Source organism: Felis catus, chromosome B4 (genome assembly GCF_018350175.1).
Source record: "Felis catus isolate Fca126 chromosome B4, F.catus_Fca126_mat1.0, whole genome shotgun sequence".
NCBI lineage: Eukaryota > Metazoa > Chordata > Mammalia > Carnivora > Felidae > Felis > Felis catus.
The window spans coordinates 43,240,971-43,254,002 of record NC_058374.1 but is presented as its reverse complement, the minus strand read 5'-3'; the positions used below and the strand labels follow the sequence as shown (position 1 = coordinate 43,254,002).

At 44.5% G+C, this 13,032-nt stretch overlaps 1 protein-coding gene across 1 annotated transcript; it reads left to right on the top strand.

Annotated features, from left to right (window-relative positions):
• The first annotated feature begins 2,619 nt into the window (after window positions 1-2,619).
• AICDA (activation induced cytidine deaminase) lies at window positions 2,620-13,032 on the top strand. The gene is made up of 5 exons (XM_023256751.2): window positions 2,620-2,740; window positions 9,005-9,152; window positions 11,226-11,496; window positions 11,765-11,880; window positions 12,311-13,032. Exons 1-5 carry the CDS (start codon window positions 2,631-2,633, stop codon window positions 12,362-12,364), a joined length of 699 nt encoding a protein of 232 aa, XP_023112519.2. The 5' UTR covers window positions 2,620-2,630; the 3' UTR covers window positions 12,365-13,032.

Here is a 13,032-nt window from a genome sequence, read left to right as displayed (position 1 = left end):
GGGGAACGGAAATGCTAGGATAGTGGGATAGAGTTGAAATTTTAGATATGGTCACTAGGAAAGGCCTCAAGTATAAGGAGGTAGTTGAGTAAAGACATAAATAAGGAAATCAAACTGTGATGATCTAACACCTGAAGCTAATATGATATTGTATGTGAACTTATACTGGAATTAAAAACTTAATTAAAAAAACCCACAATGAAAATGAATTAATTAATTAATTAATACATAAATTAGTCAATAAAAACCCCATAATGATGTACAGAGAAGGAGCACTCCGGGCAGGAGAGCCAGTAAGTGCCAATGAGGGGGCGGGCACGTGTGTTCTGTGAATAAGCAAGGGAGAGAGTTGAAAGTATTTATTTTAAGATTTCATCTTTTTTACAGTAATCTCTACACACAAAGGGGCTCAAACTTACGACCCCTGGACCAAGAGCTGCATGCTCTACCAACTGAGCCAGCCAGGTGCCCCTAAAAGTGATAATTTAGAGGCAAAGCAGAGGCAGATGATACAGGGTCTTGTGTGTCATGGAAGGATGTTGACTATTACTGAGAGAATAGAAAACCGTGGAAAGTTTTGACAGACGAGTTATGTGATCTAAAGTGTCTCAAAGGGAGGCACCCGGGTGGCTCAGCTGGTTGAGCGTCCGACTTCGGCTCAGGTCATGATCTCACATTCCGTGAGTTCGAGCCCCGAGTCAGGCTTTGTGTTGACAGCTCTGAGCCTGGAGCCTGCTTCAGATTCTGTGTCTCCTTCTCTCTCTGCCCCTCCCCCACTCGTGCTCTCACTCGCGCTCTCTCTCTCTCAAAAATAAACATTGGGGTGCCTGGGTGGCTCAGCTGGTTAAACGTCCAACTTCAGCTCAGGTCATGATCTCACATTCCATGAGTTCGAGCCCCATGTCGGGCTCTGTGCAGACAGCTCAGAGCCTGGACCCTGACTCCGATTCTGTCTGTCTGTCTCTGTCTCTCAAAAATGAATAAATGTTAAAAGAAATTTTTTTAAATAAATAAGCATTAACAAAATAAAAATAAAGTGTTTCAAAAGGATCATTCTGATTGCTGTGTTGAGAATAGACTGTAATCGAAAGACAGGGAAGCAGGAAGACCAGTGGGGGGCAGTAATCCAGGTTGCTTGCACCAGAGGTGGTGAAAAGTGGTCAGTCCTGGATTTATTCTGCAAGTAGAGGCCACAGGACTTGCTACTGCAATGGACTTTAGAAGGAAGAGAACCACCAAGGAAGACTGCCAGGTTGGCCTGAGCCGTGGGAGGGACGACACCGTCATGGAGATGGGAAAGATGGCCAAAGGAGCAGGTGTGTTGAGAGAGAGAACAGGGGATCAGTTTGAGGCGTGTTGGCGATGCCCCTCGGATATTTATTTTTTTAAAAAAATTTTTTTTTCAACGTTTTATTTTATTTTTGGGACAGAGAGAGACAGAGCATGAACGGGGGAGGGGCAGAGAGAGAGGGAGACACAGAATCGGAAACAGGCTCCAGGCTCTGAGCCATCAGCCCAGAGCCTGACGCGGGGCTGGATCTCACGTCGTGACCTGGCTGAAGTCGGACGCTTAACCGACTGCGCCACCCAGGCGCCCCGCCCCTCGGATATTTAAATGGGGATGCTGAGGTGGCAATTGTTTGCCTCTGTGTTGAGTTCAAGGAAGTGGTCCAAGCTGGAGCGACAGATTTGGGAATCAATGCCTATGGGGTATTCAAAGCCTTGAGGCAGGAAGGGAGCAGAGACCTTAGCTGCTTTACTCACGACTGTACCCCCAGCACCCAACAGTTTCTCTCACGTAGTTAGGCGCTGAGTTTCTATTGAATAAAGAAATAGAAAGGATTTAGACTGAGTTAGGAGGGAGAAGCAAAATCTTTCATAGACCAAATTGCATGAGGGCAGGAATTTAAAGCCTTTTACTTGAAAAGCCCAAACGGTTTTCCAAGTTCACTGGAGTCATTTGGATGCTGATTCCGTCTGATGAAATAAACATTTTTGAATGCTTTGGGATGCCGCTGCTTCTGACTTCAAAATATATGGCTTGTGGAAAAGACAGCTTTTGCAAAAATTACTCTTGTGCAATCATCTAGTCTTCTAGCAATTCTTGTAATGCAATCAGAAAGGGGGGGGGGGAAATCGGTGGTTTAGGGTGCATAATTTCTATTCCTAAGTCCTACATAACTGACCACATTTACTTGCTTGGCCACAAAGCAGGAGGTGTTAGTGCTGGTCTCTACTGAGATTCAGAAAGTGTGCACTTACACAAGGGAACAGATGCCTTCAGCTCACAGAGAACAAGATGCTATTTCATTGAACATTACTAATATTATTATTGCACTTTTAAAATTAAAGATGCTATTGGCCACCAGGCTTACAATTTCCTAAGTGTCTCTGGCTATTGGTTCCTGATCTTTGTTACCTGTGGAGCATAGACTGGATTTTTACAGCTGTAGCCCTAAAGGAGCCTATACCTTAAGCAGAACGGCCCTCAGTCATTTACCCACGTGACTTTGCCAATGACAGCCCCGCCTATCTTTTTTGGACCTAAACAAGAGGAAGGCTGTTGGGGTACCTGATGGTGATGATGCCTTGGGGGGGGGCGGAGCCTAAGAGGGTAAGCTCAAATTTGAATGTGTGGGGCCAATGCACTGCCAGACAGAGTCAGTGAGGCAGCAGGACTTGAGGCAAGCCTTCCTTGGCCTAAGACTAAGAAAGACACCCTGGAATCCACAATGGACAGGTAAAGCCGTCTCCTCATGGGGCGGGGGTGCACTGGCTTTCCTCTCCGAGCAAATCTGAGCTTTCAGATTGGTAGCTATCTGCTTCTCTCCTCTCCCTATCTGACTCACCGCCTGGGCAATCGGCACGTTTACTTCTCTGGATCTGTCACATCTGTTCAGATCTTACACGCTCTCTGCCTGATTCTCTCTGTTCTCTCTCTCTCTCTCTCCCATATTCAAAAGAACTCCTATGTGCCACGTATGGACTCGTCCTGAGATGTGTCGTGCAGTTAGCACTAGTTTAGAGATTCAATTCATGAAAAGGTATAGCAAGACTATAACTATCTGACAAACGGGTAGTGGAAATTGTACTAATAATTTTGTCAGCATTCACCTGCAAAAGGACTTGCAAACCTTCCTGGGGACTCTTTACTGAAAAATTTAGTTACAGAGTAAGGAGATTATTTTTTAATGCCCATATTCAAAATTAACTGCTTGAAAGTCACTAGGATGATATGTATCTGTTACAGGGAGAAAAATCAGTCAAGCATCAGTAAATAACTTTATTTAGTGTTAATTGTTGGGCAGTTAGTGGCATTTTTACTACTTATCTAGTCTTCCTTTTAATTTTTTAATTTTTTTTTTATTTTGAGAGAGAGAGAAAGAGAGAGAGAGAGCAGGGGAGGGGCAGAGAGAGAGGGAGAAAGAGAATTCCAAGCAGGCTTCATGCTGTCGGCACAGAGCCCAATGTGGGGCTTGATCTCATGAACTCTGAGATCATGACCTGAGACAAAATCAAGAGTGGGACGCTTAACCAACTAAGGCACCCAGGCGCCCCTACGTATATAGTCTTTCAGTTTCGTTTAACTTACTTCTTAAATGTATTTTTAAGATTATCAGAATGTTTTCACAAGCAGTTTATGATAAGTTATTATCACATAACTTATTTTATTCCTACTTACTACAGAAGTATGAGAATCATACTTAATCCTTATACTTTATCTCAACTTAACTCTTTTACAAAGCGTTTACACTACAGAATTGATTTTTTAAATTAAAAAAAAATTTGTTTTCAAAAGATTTCAGGTAATCTTTATACCCAATGTGGGGCTTGAACTCACAACCCCAGGATCAAGAGTCTCATGTTTCACCGGCTGAGCCAGCCAGGTGCACCCAGAATTAAGATTTTTAATGGGAGTCTAAATGTTCTTCAGCAAATTTTCTTGAGGGCAAAAATGTCAAATGTCTGCTCAGTTTGCAATCAGATTTTGAAAATTAATCTGAGGTATAAAGAGGTAAAGGGTCCAGTGAAAATATTTGTGCCTAATGAAACGCAAAGCAATGATTAAATTCGTAGTTGAAGTTCAAAGACACAAAAAGGAGAAAAGATGAAATTCAAGAGGAGAAAAGGGGAAATATACAATTATCATTAAGGAAAAGAAATTATGCAGAGGGCATTCGTCAGGATTATTTTTAACCCATTTGTCTCTGTTTGCATTGCTGGGGATACAGCGACGTTCTGCCTCACGGGGCACAGCTGTCCAGGGCAGCTGGCAGCCCGCGACCTTGAAGGTCTACCTCTACAAAGTCCTTTGTACCCAAAAGAGAAACCAAGAGAACAGGATACTGGAAATGGGCTCCTAGCTACAGTTGAAGGAAAGTGATGGACCTAGAAGGTTAACTAACAGGTCACAATCAAGTGATTCGCTTCTCTGTGGTCGCTTCTGACAAACAGTAACGGACTGCTGTATTTCCCCGTGAGGCAGAAGGCAAAAGTCCATCTGAATTCCCTCACCTATCTCACATCCCTTCCAGAACACCCTTTCTTCCTCCCAGCAGCAGATCCACTGTGTGTGATGCGGTACCCCTCTCCACCCTTTGCCTGGCCATAGAGCCCAGGAGGGTACGTTAGGTGTTTAAAGAAATGTCTCAGTAAGAGATGATGCTTAGTCTGTTTAAAACCGAGCCCCCTGGGGCACCTGGGTGGCTCAGTCGGTTGAGCGACCAACTCTTGATTTCAGCCCAAGTCCTGATCTCACTCACGGTTGTGGGATCAAGCCCTACGTCCAGCTCAGCTTCGTGTGGAGCCTGCTTAAAAATCTCTTTGCCTCTGCCCCTCCCCCCGCTTGCTCTCACATGCCAATTTTTCATTCTAAAATGACATGATTAAGCCATTTTTAAATTGCTTGATATACATAATGTGTATACTGGTGATAAACCCAGTGCTCTGCCTCAGGATTTAAAGTGTATTTCGAGAAGCTTCACGTGTGTGTGGTGAGACATTTTAAATTGAGATGGCTATAAAAAGTTCGTCCTTGCTCACCTAATTAATAAGGTTGACACTTGGATACTTAACTCTTGAATTCAGGGTCTATCACAGGTATTGCATTAAAATTAATTCTCAACCTATGTCATCACAAAGACTGGGACATGTTTGTAAAACCTTTATTCACAATAGCCTCTAAGTGGAAACAGTCCAAATGTCCATCGACAGGTGAATGAATACACGTGCTCTAAGCCATGCAATGGGATATTACTTCGCAAAACCGAGGATCAAACTATTAACACATGCAACACTACAAACGAATTTCAAAGTGAAACAAGTCGGACACAAAGGAAGAGATAATGTAGGACTTATACGGAATTCTAGGACGTGGATAGTGACACACGGTGACAGAAAGCAGATTAATGGTTGCCTAGGAAAGGGGGGGAAGAACTGACCGACATAGTGAATGAGGAAACTCTGGGGAGGCGTCCCCTGGAAATGTTCTGTATCCTGACGGTGGTCTCAGCTTTGGGTGTTTACATCTGCCAGTACTCACAAAATTGTACATTTTAAAAGGGTGACGTATGTAAATTATGCCTCAATGGTTTAAAAAAAAAAAAAGGTGAAATAAGTTTCAATTCTCTTGCCAGCCAACCGTATTCAAATCCTTGCCTCACTCTTTGTTTTTACAAGTTCACTGCACTTTTTCTGTTTGTTTTAATTTGAGAGAGAGAGAGAGAGAGAGAGAGAGAGAGAGAACGGGGGAGAAGGGCAGAGGGATAGAGAGACAATCCCAAGCAGGCTTCACACTCTGCACTGAGCCTGACTCTGGGCTCCATCCCACGACTCTAGGATCATGACCTCTGGGACCGTGACCACAGCCAAGCTGAAATCAAGAGTCAGACGCTCAACCCGAATGAGCCACCCAGGTGTCCCTACAAGTTTACTGCACTTCTGCCCTGGGCCACTAAGTGGCAGCATTATCTCCACAACTCGATAAATCCATTTCTGGAAGAGACTAAAGACAAAACTCGGAGAAACCATCAGTGCTTTGGTATCAACCATACTATAGAGCTTGTGTTAAATCCACAAACGCAAGGAAACTTGAGTCAGCACAGAGTATTTCCACCAATGCAATGCAATTTAGTGCTCGTGACAAGTAAAACACTGCACTAGGAATAAGGAAAACAAGGGCATGCGAGCGACATAACGTAATGTTTAGATTATACTGCCAAGTTTAAAAAGCAGCAGAGTGCAAAATTCCGTATGAAATCAGTATAACCCAAACCATGTAAATATGACTGTAAAATACTAGAAAAACATAAAAATTTTAACTCTTAGATACTATCCTAAATATTGAATTAGAAAAATTTGTTTTAATTTTTTAAATTTTAATTCTTTAATATTTATTTATTTATTTATTTATTTCTAATTTTATTTTTTTCCATTTACACCCAAATTAGCATATAGTGCAACAATGATTTCAGGAGTAGATTCCTTAATGCCCCTTACCCATTTAGCCCATCCCCCCTCCCACACTCCCTCCAGTAACCCTCTGTTTGTTCTCCATATTTGAGTCTCTTCTGTTTTGTCCCCCTCCCTGTTTTTATATTACTTTTGCTTCCCTTCCCTTATGTTCACCTGGTTTTTATCTTTTTTTTTTTTTAATTTTTTTTCAACGTTTTTTATTTATTTTTGGGACAGAGAGAGACAGAGCATGAACGGGGGAGGGGCAGAGAGAGAGGGAGACACAGAATCGGAAACAGGCTCCAGGCTCTGAGCCATCAGCCCAGAGCCTGATGCGGGGCTCGAACTCACGGACCGCGAGATCGTGACCTGGCTGAAGTCGGCCGCTTAACCGGCTGCGCCACCCAGGCGCCCCCACCTGGTTTTTATCTTAATGTCCTCATATGAGTGGAGTCATGATACGTCTTTCCCTGACTTATTTCGCTTAGCATTAATACCCTCTAGTTCCATCCACGCAGCTGCAAATGGCAAGATTTAGTTCTTTTTGATGGCTGAGTAATACCCCATTGCATATATATATATATATCATCCATCGATGGGCATTTGGGCTCTTCCCATACTTTGGCTATTGTTGATAGTGTAATTCTTTAGTACTTTGAAACGTAACACTTAACTTTTTGTACTATTCACGTTAACAACAGCCAAGTACTACTGTTACGTTAAAAAGAGATTTTTTTCCTCATGAAGTGACACTTTTCTGCCTCAAAACACAAAGTCTAAATGGGGAGACAGGTCAGCAATCAATTGGTAACCGGGGATGAGGGATTCGGTAGGGATGAACTGGAGAACCAAGGGAAACTACAGGAGGGTTTTTCTTTTGAATGTTTATTTGTTTATTTTGAGAGAGAGTGCACATAGGCCCAGGAGGGTGGGGGGGGTGGGGGTAGAAAGAACTCCAAGCAGGCTCTGCAGAGTCCTACGCCGGGCTTGACTCCACGAACTGTGGGATCAGGACCTGAGCCAAAATCAAGAGTCAGGTGCTTAACACACTCAGCCACCCAGGTGCCCCAGGAGGGTCTTTGTCGTTGTTAAGTGTTCGATTTCGTTTGGGGACGGTGGTAGCAAGAAAAAATAAAATAAAAAAGAGTTGAATTGTGGTTAGGCTGTGAAGGATATGTAGGTTTTGTCCAGTGAAAAAGACAGGAAAGCATTCACCGGGAGGAAGTGCATCAGCGAGGTGATGGGAAAGAAACAGCCTCAGAACACACGAGTACCACAGGCACTTGAAGGGAGGGAAGGGCAGGGGGAAAGTAGTAGGAAAGGAGGCTAGAGATGTAGACTGATAACCAAATGTAAAAACTGGCCTAAATACCACATTAAAGAGTTATGGGCAGGGGCTCCTGGGTGGCTCAGTCGGTTGAGCGTCCGACTTCAGCCAGGTCACGATCTCGCAGTCCGTGAGTTCGAGCCCCGCATCGGGCTCTGGGCTGATGGCTCGGAGCCCGGAGCCTGCTTCCGGTTCTGTGTCTCCCTCTCTCTCTGCCCCTCCCCCGTTCATGCTCTGTCTCTCTCTGTCTCAAAAATAAACATTAAAACAAAAAATAAGAAAAAAATAAAACACAAAAATAAAGAGTTATGAGCAGAAGAGATTCACTGGGAGCTTTTCAGCATGGAAATGACATAGTCACGCCTGGGTTTTTGCGAGATCACCCTGGCACAGCACGGAGAATGTTCTTTTGGAGGGTCTGAAGGCAGTGAGACCAGCTTAGAGGCCAGAACAACATGACAACAGAAGGCAGGGGCTTGGACCGAAGCAGAGAGCAGGGGGAACAGTGCAGATACAAACTCAAGAAATGTTCGGAGGTTTAAAAAATAAAAATATTAAAAAGGAAAAGAGAAATATTTGGAGAACTGAATCAATATATTTAGATCATTACTTAAATATGAGGAGTTAAGGAGAAGAATCAATGACCCCCAAGCTTTTAGCCTGGTTACTTGAGATGGAAAAGTAAGGAGAGACAGGATAATCAGGATGGCGGGCAGTTTGGGAATTCTGTTTTGACCGTGTTGAGTCTGAAGTACACACTGGGCATTCAGGTAGCATTTGGAGGGGAACTCGGAAAGAAAAAAATTATGGAACCCCAGGAACAAGTTTGTAATTCCAAGTTGTCAGCATCTAAAAGACAGCTGTGGGAGGAGACTGTCCTGTGAGTGCACATGGTTTGGGGGTTCTGGCTACCTGTCAATTGGTCTTAAATATAAGCATGAAGAAGGGTTAATAATGGAGTCCAAGTTCAGCTCGGGTCCTGATCTCACGGTTCATGGGTTCGAGCCCCGCGCCGGGCTCTGTGCTGACAGCTCAGAGCCTGGAGCCTGCTTAGGATCCTGTGTCTCCCTCTCTCTCTCTACCCCTCCCCTGCTCGCACTCTGTCTCTCAAAAATAAATAAACATTAAAAAAAATTCTTTAAAAAAAAAAAAGCCTGAAGGAAAGCCAGGAGTGACCAGAGAAGGAGCTGTACTCCTGTATGTTCCTCCCTCTCTCACCCACAGCCTCCTGATGAAGCAGAGGAAGTTTCTCTACCATTTCAAGAATGTCCGCTGGGCTAAGGGTCGCCATGAGACCTACTTGTGCTACGTGGTGAAGCGGCGGGACAGTGCCACCTCCTTTTCATTGGACTTCGGTCACCTTCGAAACAAGGTATCAATTATTTGCTTCCAAGGCAATTAAAAGCTAGACGATGGGCACTTTTAAAACCATCTGCTGACGGTACTACATTTCAGCCTGTCTCACATTTAGGTCTTCAGGTTTCTTCCTTTCTTTTTTTTTTTTTTTTTTTTAAATTTAAGAAAATCGTAGGTTTGTCTATTTTGAGAGAGAGACAGAGACAGAGAGCACAGGATAGGGGCAGAGAGAGGGAGAATCCCAAGCAGGCTCCGCACTGTTAGCACGGAGCCCACACGGGGCTTGAACTCATGAACTGTGAGATCATGACCTGAGCCCAGATCAAGAGTCAGAGCTTCAACCAACTGTGCCACCCAGGCGCCCCAATCTTTTTCTTTTTTAAATGTCCACGAAACTCAGGGCGCCTGGGTGGTTTAGTCAGTTAAGTGTCCAACTCTTGATCTCGGCTCAGGTCATGATCTCACAGTTCGTGAGTTCAAGCCCCCGCAGAGGGCTCTACCCTGATGGTGCAGAGCCTGCTTGGAATTCCGTCTCTCCTTCTCTCCGCCCCTCCCCCACTTGTGCTCATGCACGCTCTCTCTTAAAATAGATAAACTTAAAAAAAATAAATAAATGTCCATGAAATTGTAATTGTTATGCCCCAAAGCGTGTCATCCAATGTCCTCCCCAATCATGCTGGGTACATTACTGCCACACCTTGCTTCAATGCCAAGAGTTAACTGCCCCCAAAATCTCTCCCCTCTCCCCAGCAAATGAATTGCCTTTGAGGTTAAGGAAGAAATCAAATGTAGGAACCTTTTGATTTAGGAGAATATTATCAGCTCATTCAAGCTAAATCTTAAATGTGAAAATCAAATTTTCTTTAGAATTTTTGAAAAGTAAGGAAGAAAAATTGAGGAAACATTAATAATGACTCAATTCTGTTTGCCAAATGATTCCTATTCCCTTCTGCTCACACAGATCATAAGCCAATGAGTACATTCAGTATGAGACCCAGAATACTCAGGGAAGCTTCAATTGGCTGATTAATTAAACCGATCTCTCCGCATCTAGAAGATCAGAGAATTACGCTTCCAAGAGACTTCTTCACCATAACCAGATGGGTTTACATAACCTTCTGCCAACGATTATTTCCTGTCTCATAACAGGCAGTGACATCTGGTATCGGTGGGAGTCCCAGGGAAGAATCCATGGGTGGAAGGACACTGACTCATTGTTTAGTGTTTATCTGACTGTTCAGTTTCCTTTGCCTCCATTTGTATTGCGTAAATTATCTCACTACAATTGTTTAACATCCTAATCTCTTTCTTGTTTGTTGAGGTGGCACATTCTATGTATGGAAGGCTTTGCAGTTACCAACCCTTTATTTCTTTCTCATTTAAGCCTCACACCAGCCTATTTCACTGGTGTGGAATTAGAAGATCCAAGAGTTGGGTAAATTGTCTCAGTCACCTGAGTGGTGACGCCAGGAACCGGAACCTAGATCATCAGATTCCGGGGCTAACGACCTTCCCGCAACACTAAGCCGACTTGCTATATCTCACTATTGTGAGATTATTATTACAATCGCAGGGATCACACAATGCGCAAACACATTCAATTGTTCTTAATCCTTAGCAGTGCCTATTACCTCTCTTACAACACCCCTCTGTCGGCCTTACTCTAATGTGTTTTGCCCCTTCATAAGTTTCCTACCTCCCCCTAGCGGTCTGGTGTATTTCCACGATGTCAATGACTTCCTTCCAAGCCATTTTCTTTCTCCTTAAAGGTGCAAAAAGTTAACCTCACAAGCGCAGCTTAAAAAACTCCACGACAGTGTGATGCTACTTCAACCAGGCTCATTTCATCCTCCCGGTCCACAGAAAAATCCATAACCTGTCTCCACGCCGCAGGGCCACGGCGGCAAAAGGGTTCGGGCCTCGCCGCTCCTTCGGGGAGTTAGCAAAACGTTTTGCAACGTTAAGGCCCAAAACTGCGGACACCCCATAAGAGATTACTGTGGGGAGCAGGTGAATCAATGACCGTAAAGCTACCGGCGCCGCAGTCAAGGTCAGTGAACGTCACCTAGGTCGTCTCCTCTCTCCGCAGAACGGCTGCCACGTGGAACTGCTCTTCCTCCGCTACATCTCCGACTGGGACCTGGACCCTGGCCGCTGCTACCGCGTCACCTGGTTCACCTCCTGGAGCCCCTGCTACGACTGCGCCCGGCACGTGGCCGACTTTCTGAGGGGGTACCCCAACCTCAGTCTGAGGATCTTCACCGCGCGCCTCTACTTCTGCGAGGACCGCAAGGCCGAGCCCGAGGGGCTGCGGCGCCTGCACCGCGCGGGCGTCCAAATCGCCATCATGACCTTCAAAGGTGCGGAGGGGACGTCTGCTGCGCAGGCGCCGTGCGGCAGCTCTGGTTCAGGATTGCAATTCAGAATGAGAAACGTCGGGGGCGGGATCCAGCCGAAAATTATCAACTAGAATTGGAGGAAAAGAATTAAGGGCTTGGACACCAGGCTTTGGGGGAGATGAGAATTAAGGGGGGGGGGGGCATGAGGGGGGCAGGGCTTTCTTTCTTTTCTCTTGATTTGGGATCTGAACTGTCTTCTACCCCATCTCCCTCTTTTTTTTTTCTAAAGATTATTTTTATTGCTGGAATACTTTTGTGGAAAATCGTGAAAAAACTTTCAAAGCCTGGGAGGGGTTGCACGAAAATTCAGTTCGTCTATCCAGACAGCTTCGACGCATTCTTTTGGTAAGGGGCTGCTTGGCTTCTCCTTTCCTTTCTCTCTCCAAAGTCATCTTTTCCTGCAGCGACTTGTGTTTTCCTTTCTTATATTTTTCACACTGTGGTTATGTGCGCGTGTGTGTAAATATCACTCCTTATTTTTCCCCCGGTGAAAGCCTATTTTCTGGCTTTTTTTGTTGTAGTCGTTTCTCCCGCATTTGAGTTTGCTCTTCTGTTTCAGAGCCCTCTGCCAGGATGCCTTTCCCTTCCCCTCTTGGATCCCTCACATGTCTCTTTCTTGGTTAGATTCTCAAGAGCTGTCTTTTCCTCCTGGTAGCGTTCCTTCCTCTTCTCTTCCTGTCTCTTCCTAGTCCTCCCCCTCCCCCCCCCCCCCCCACTTACTTTCTTGCAAAATGTTATGAAGTCATCCCCTGAGTCTCCTTCTCTTTCTCCACAGCCGCTGTATGAGGTTGATGACTTGAGAGATGCATTTCGTACTTTGGGACTTTGACAGCAGCCTCCAAGAATGTCACATATTATAAGCTATCTCTGAAGACAATGGGTAAAAGGACGATCTTTCAAGAAGTCTGTTTTTCTTCAACTCTCACTTCCTTAGAGTTTAGAGAAAAAAATATTCGTATACAGGGCTTGTTTAAAAAACATCTGGAAAGTAGACCAGGAGCACAGGCCCGAGGTAGCGGTGCAACCGGTGCAGGTTTTAATGCAACAGCGCCCTCTACTGTGAAATGGCAGAATTGCAGGGCCTGGGAGCGCCTAAAGTGTCCCGTTCTATGACTTTTAGGCTGGGAGGAAACAGAAGGTAACTCCCTAAAAGCATGGTGAGAAGATCAAATATTTTTATAATCAGTTTCCTCTATTATTCGTTCTGAATTTTTCAAGGATATTACTGATACATTTTTGTACTCTTTGCCTTTGGGGTTCACTTTCAAGTGAACAGACCTCCACCAGTCCATGATCTATGTAGAACCACCTAATGAAAGACTCTGGGTGATTGTAACCCCCAAACATCTTCTCAGAGCATTAATATCTAAGTATGTGCTGTCTGTTTTAATTGTCTGAGGCACGTTTTCCTGTTTGTACACACAACGGTTTTTTTCTTGGTATGGAATATGCGCGATCACCTTCAGGCTATTTTATAATAAAGGATCTTAAAATGAA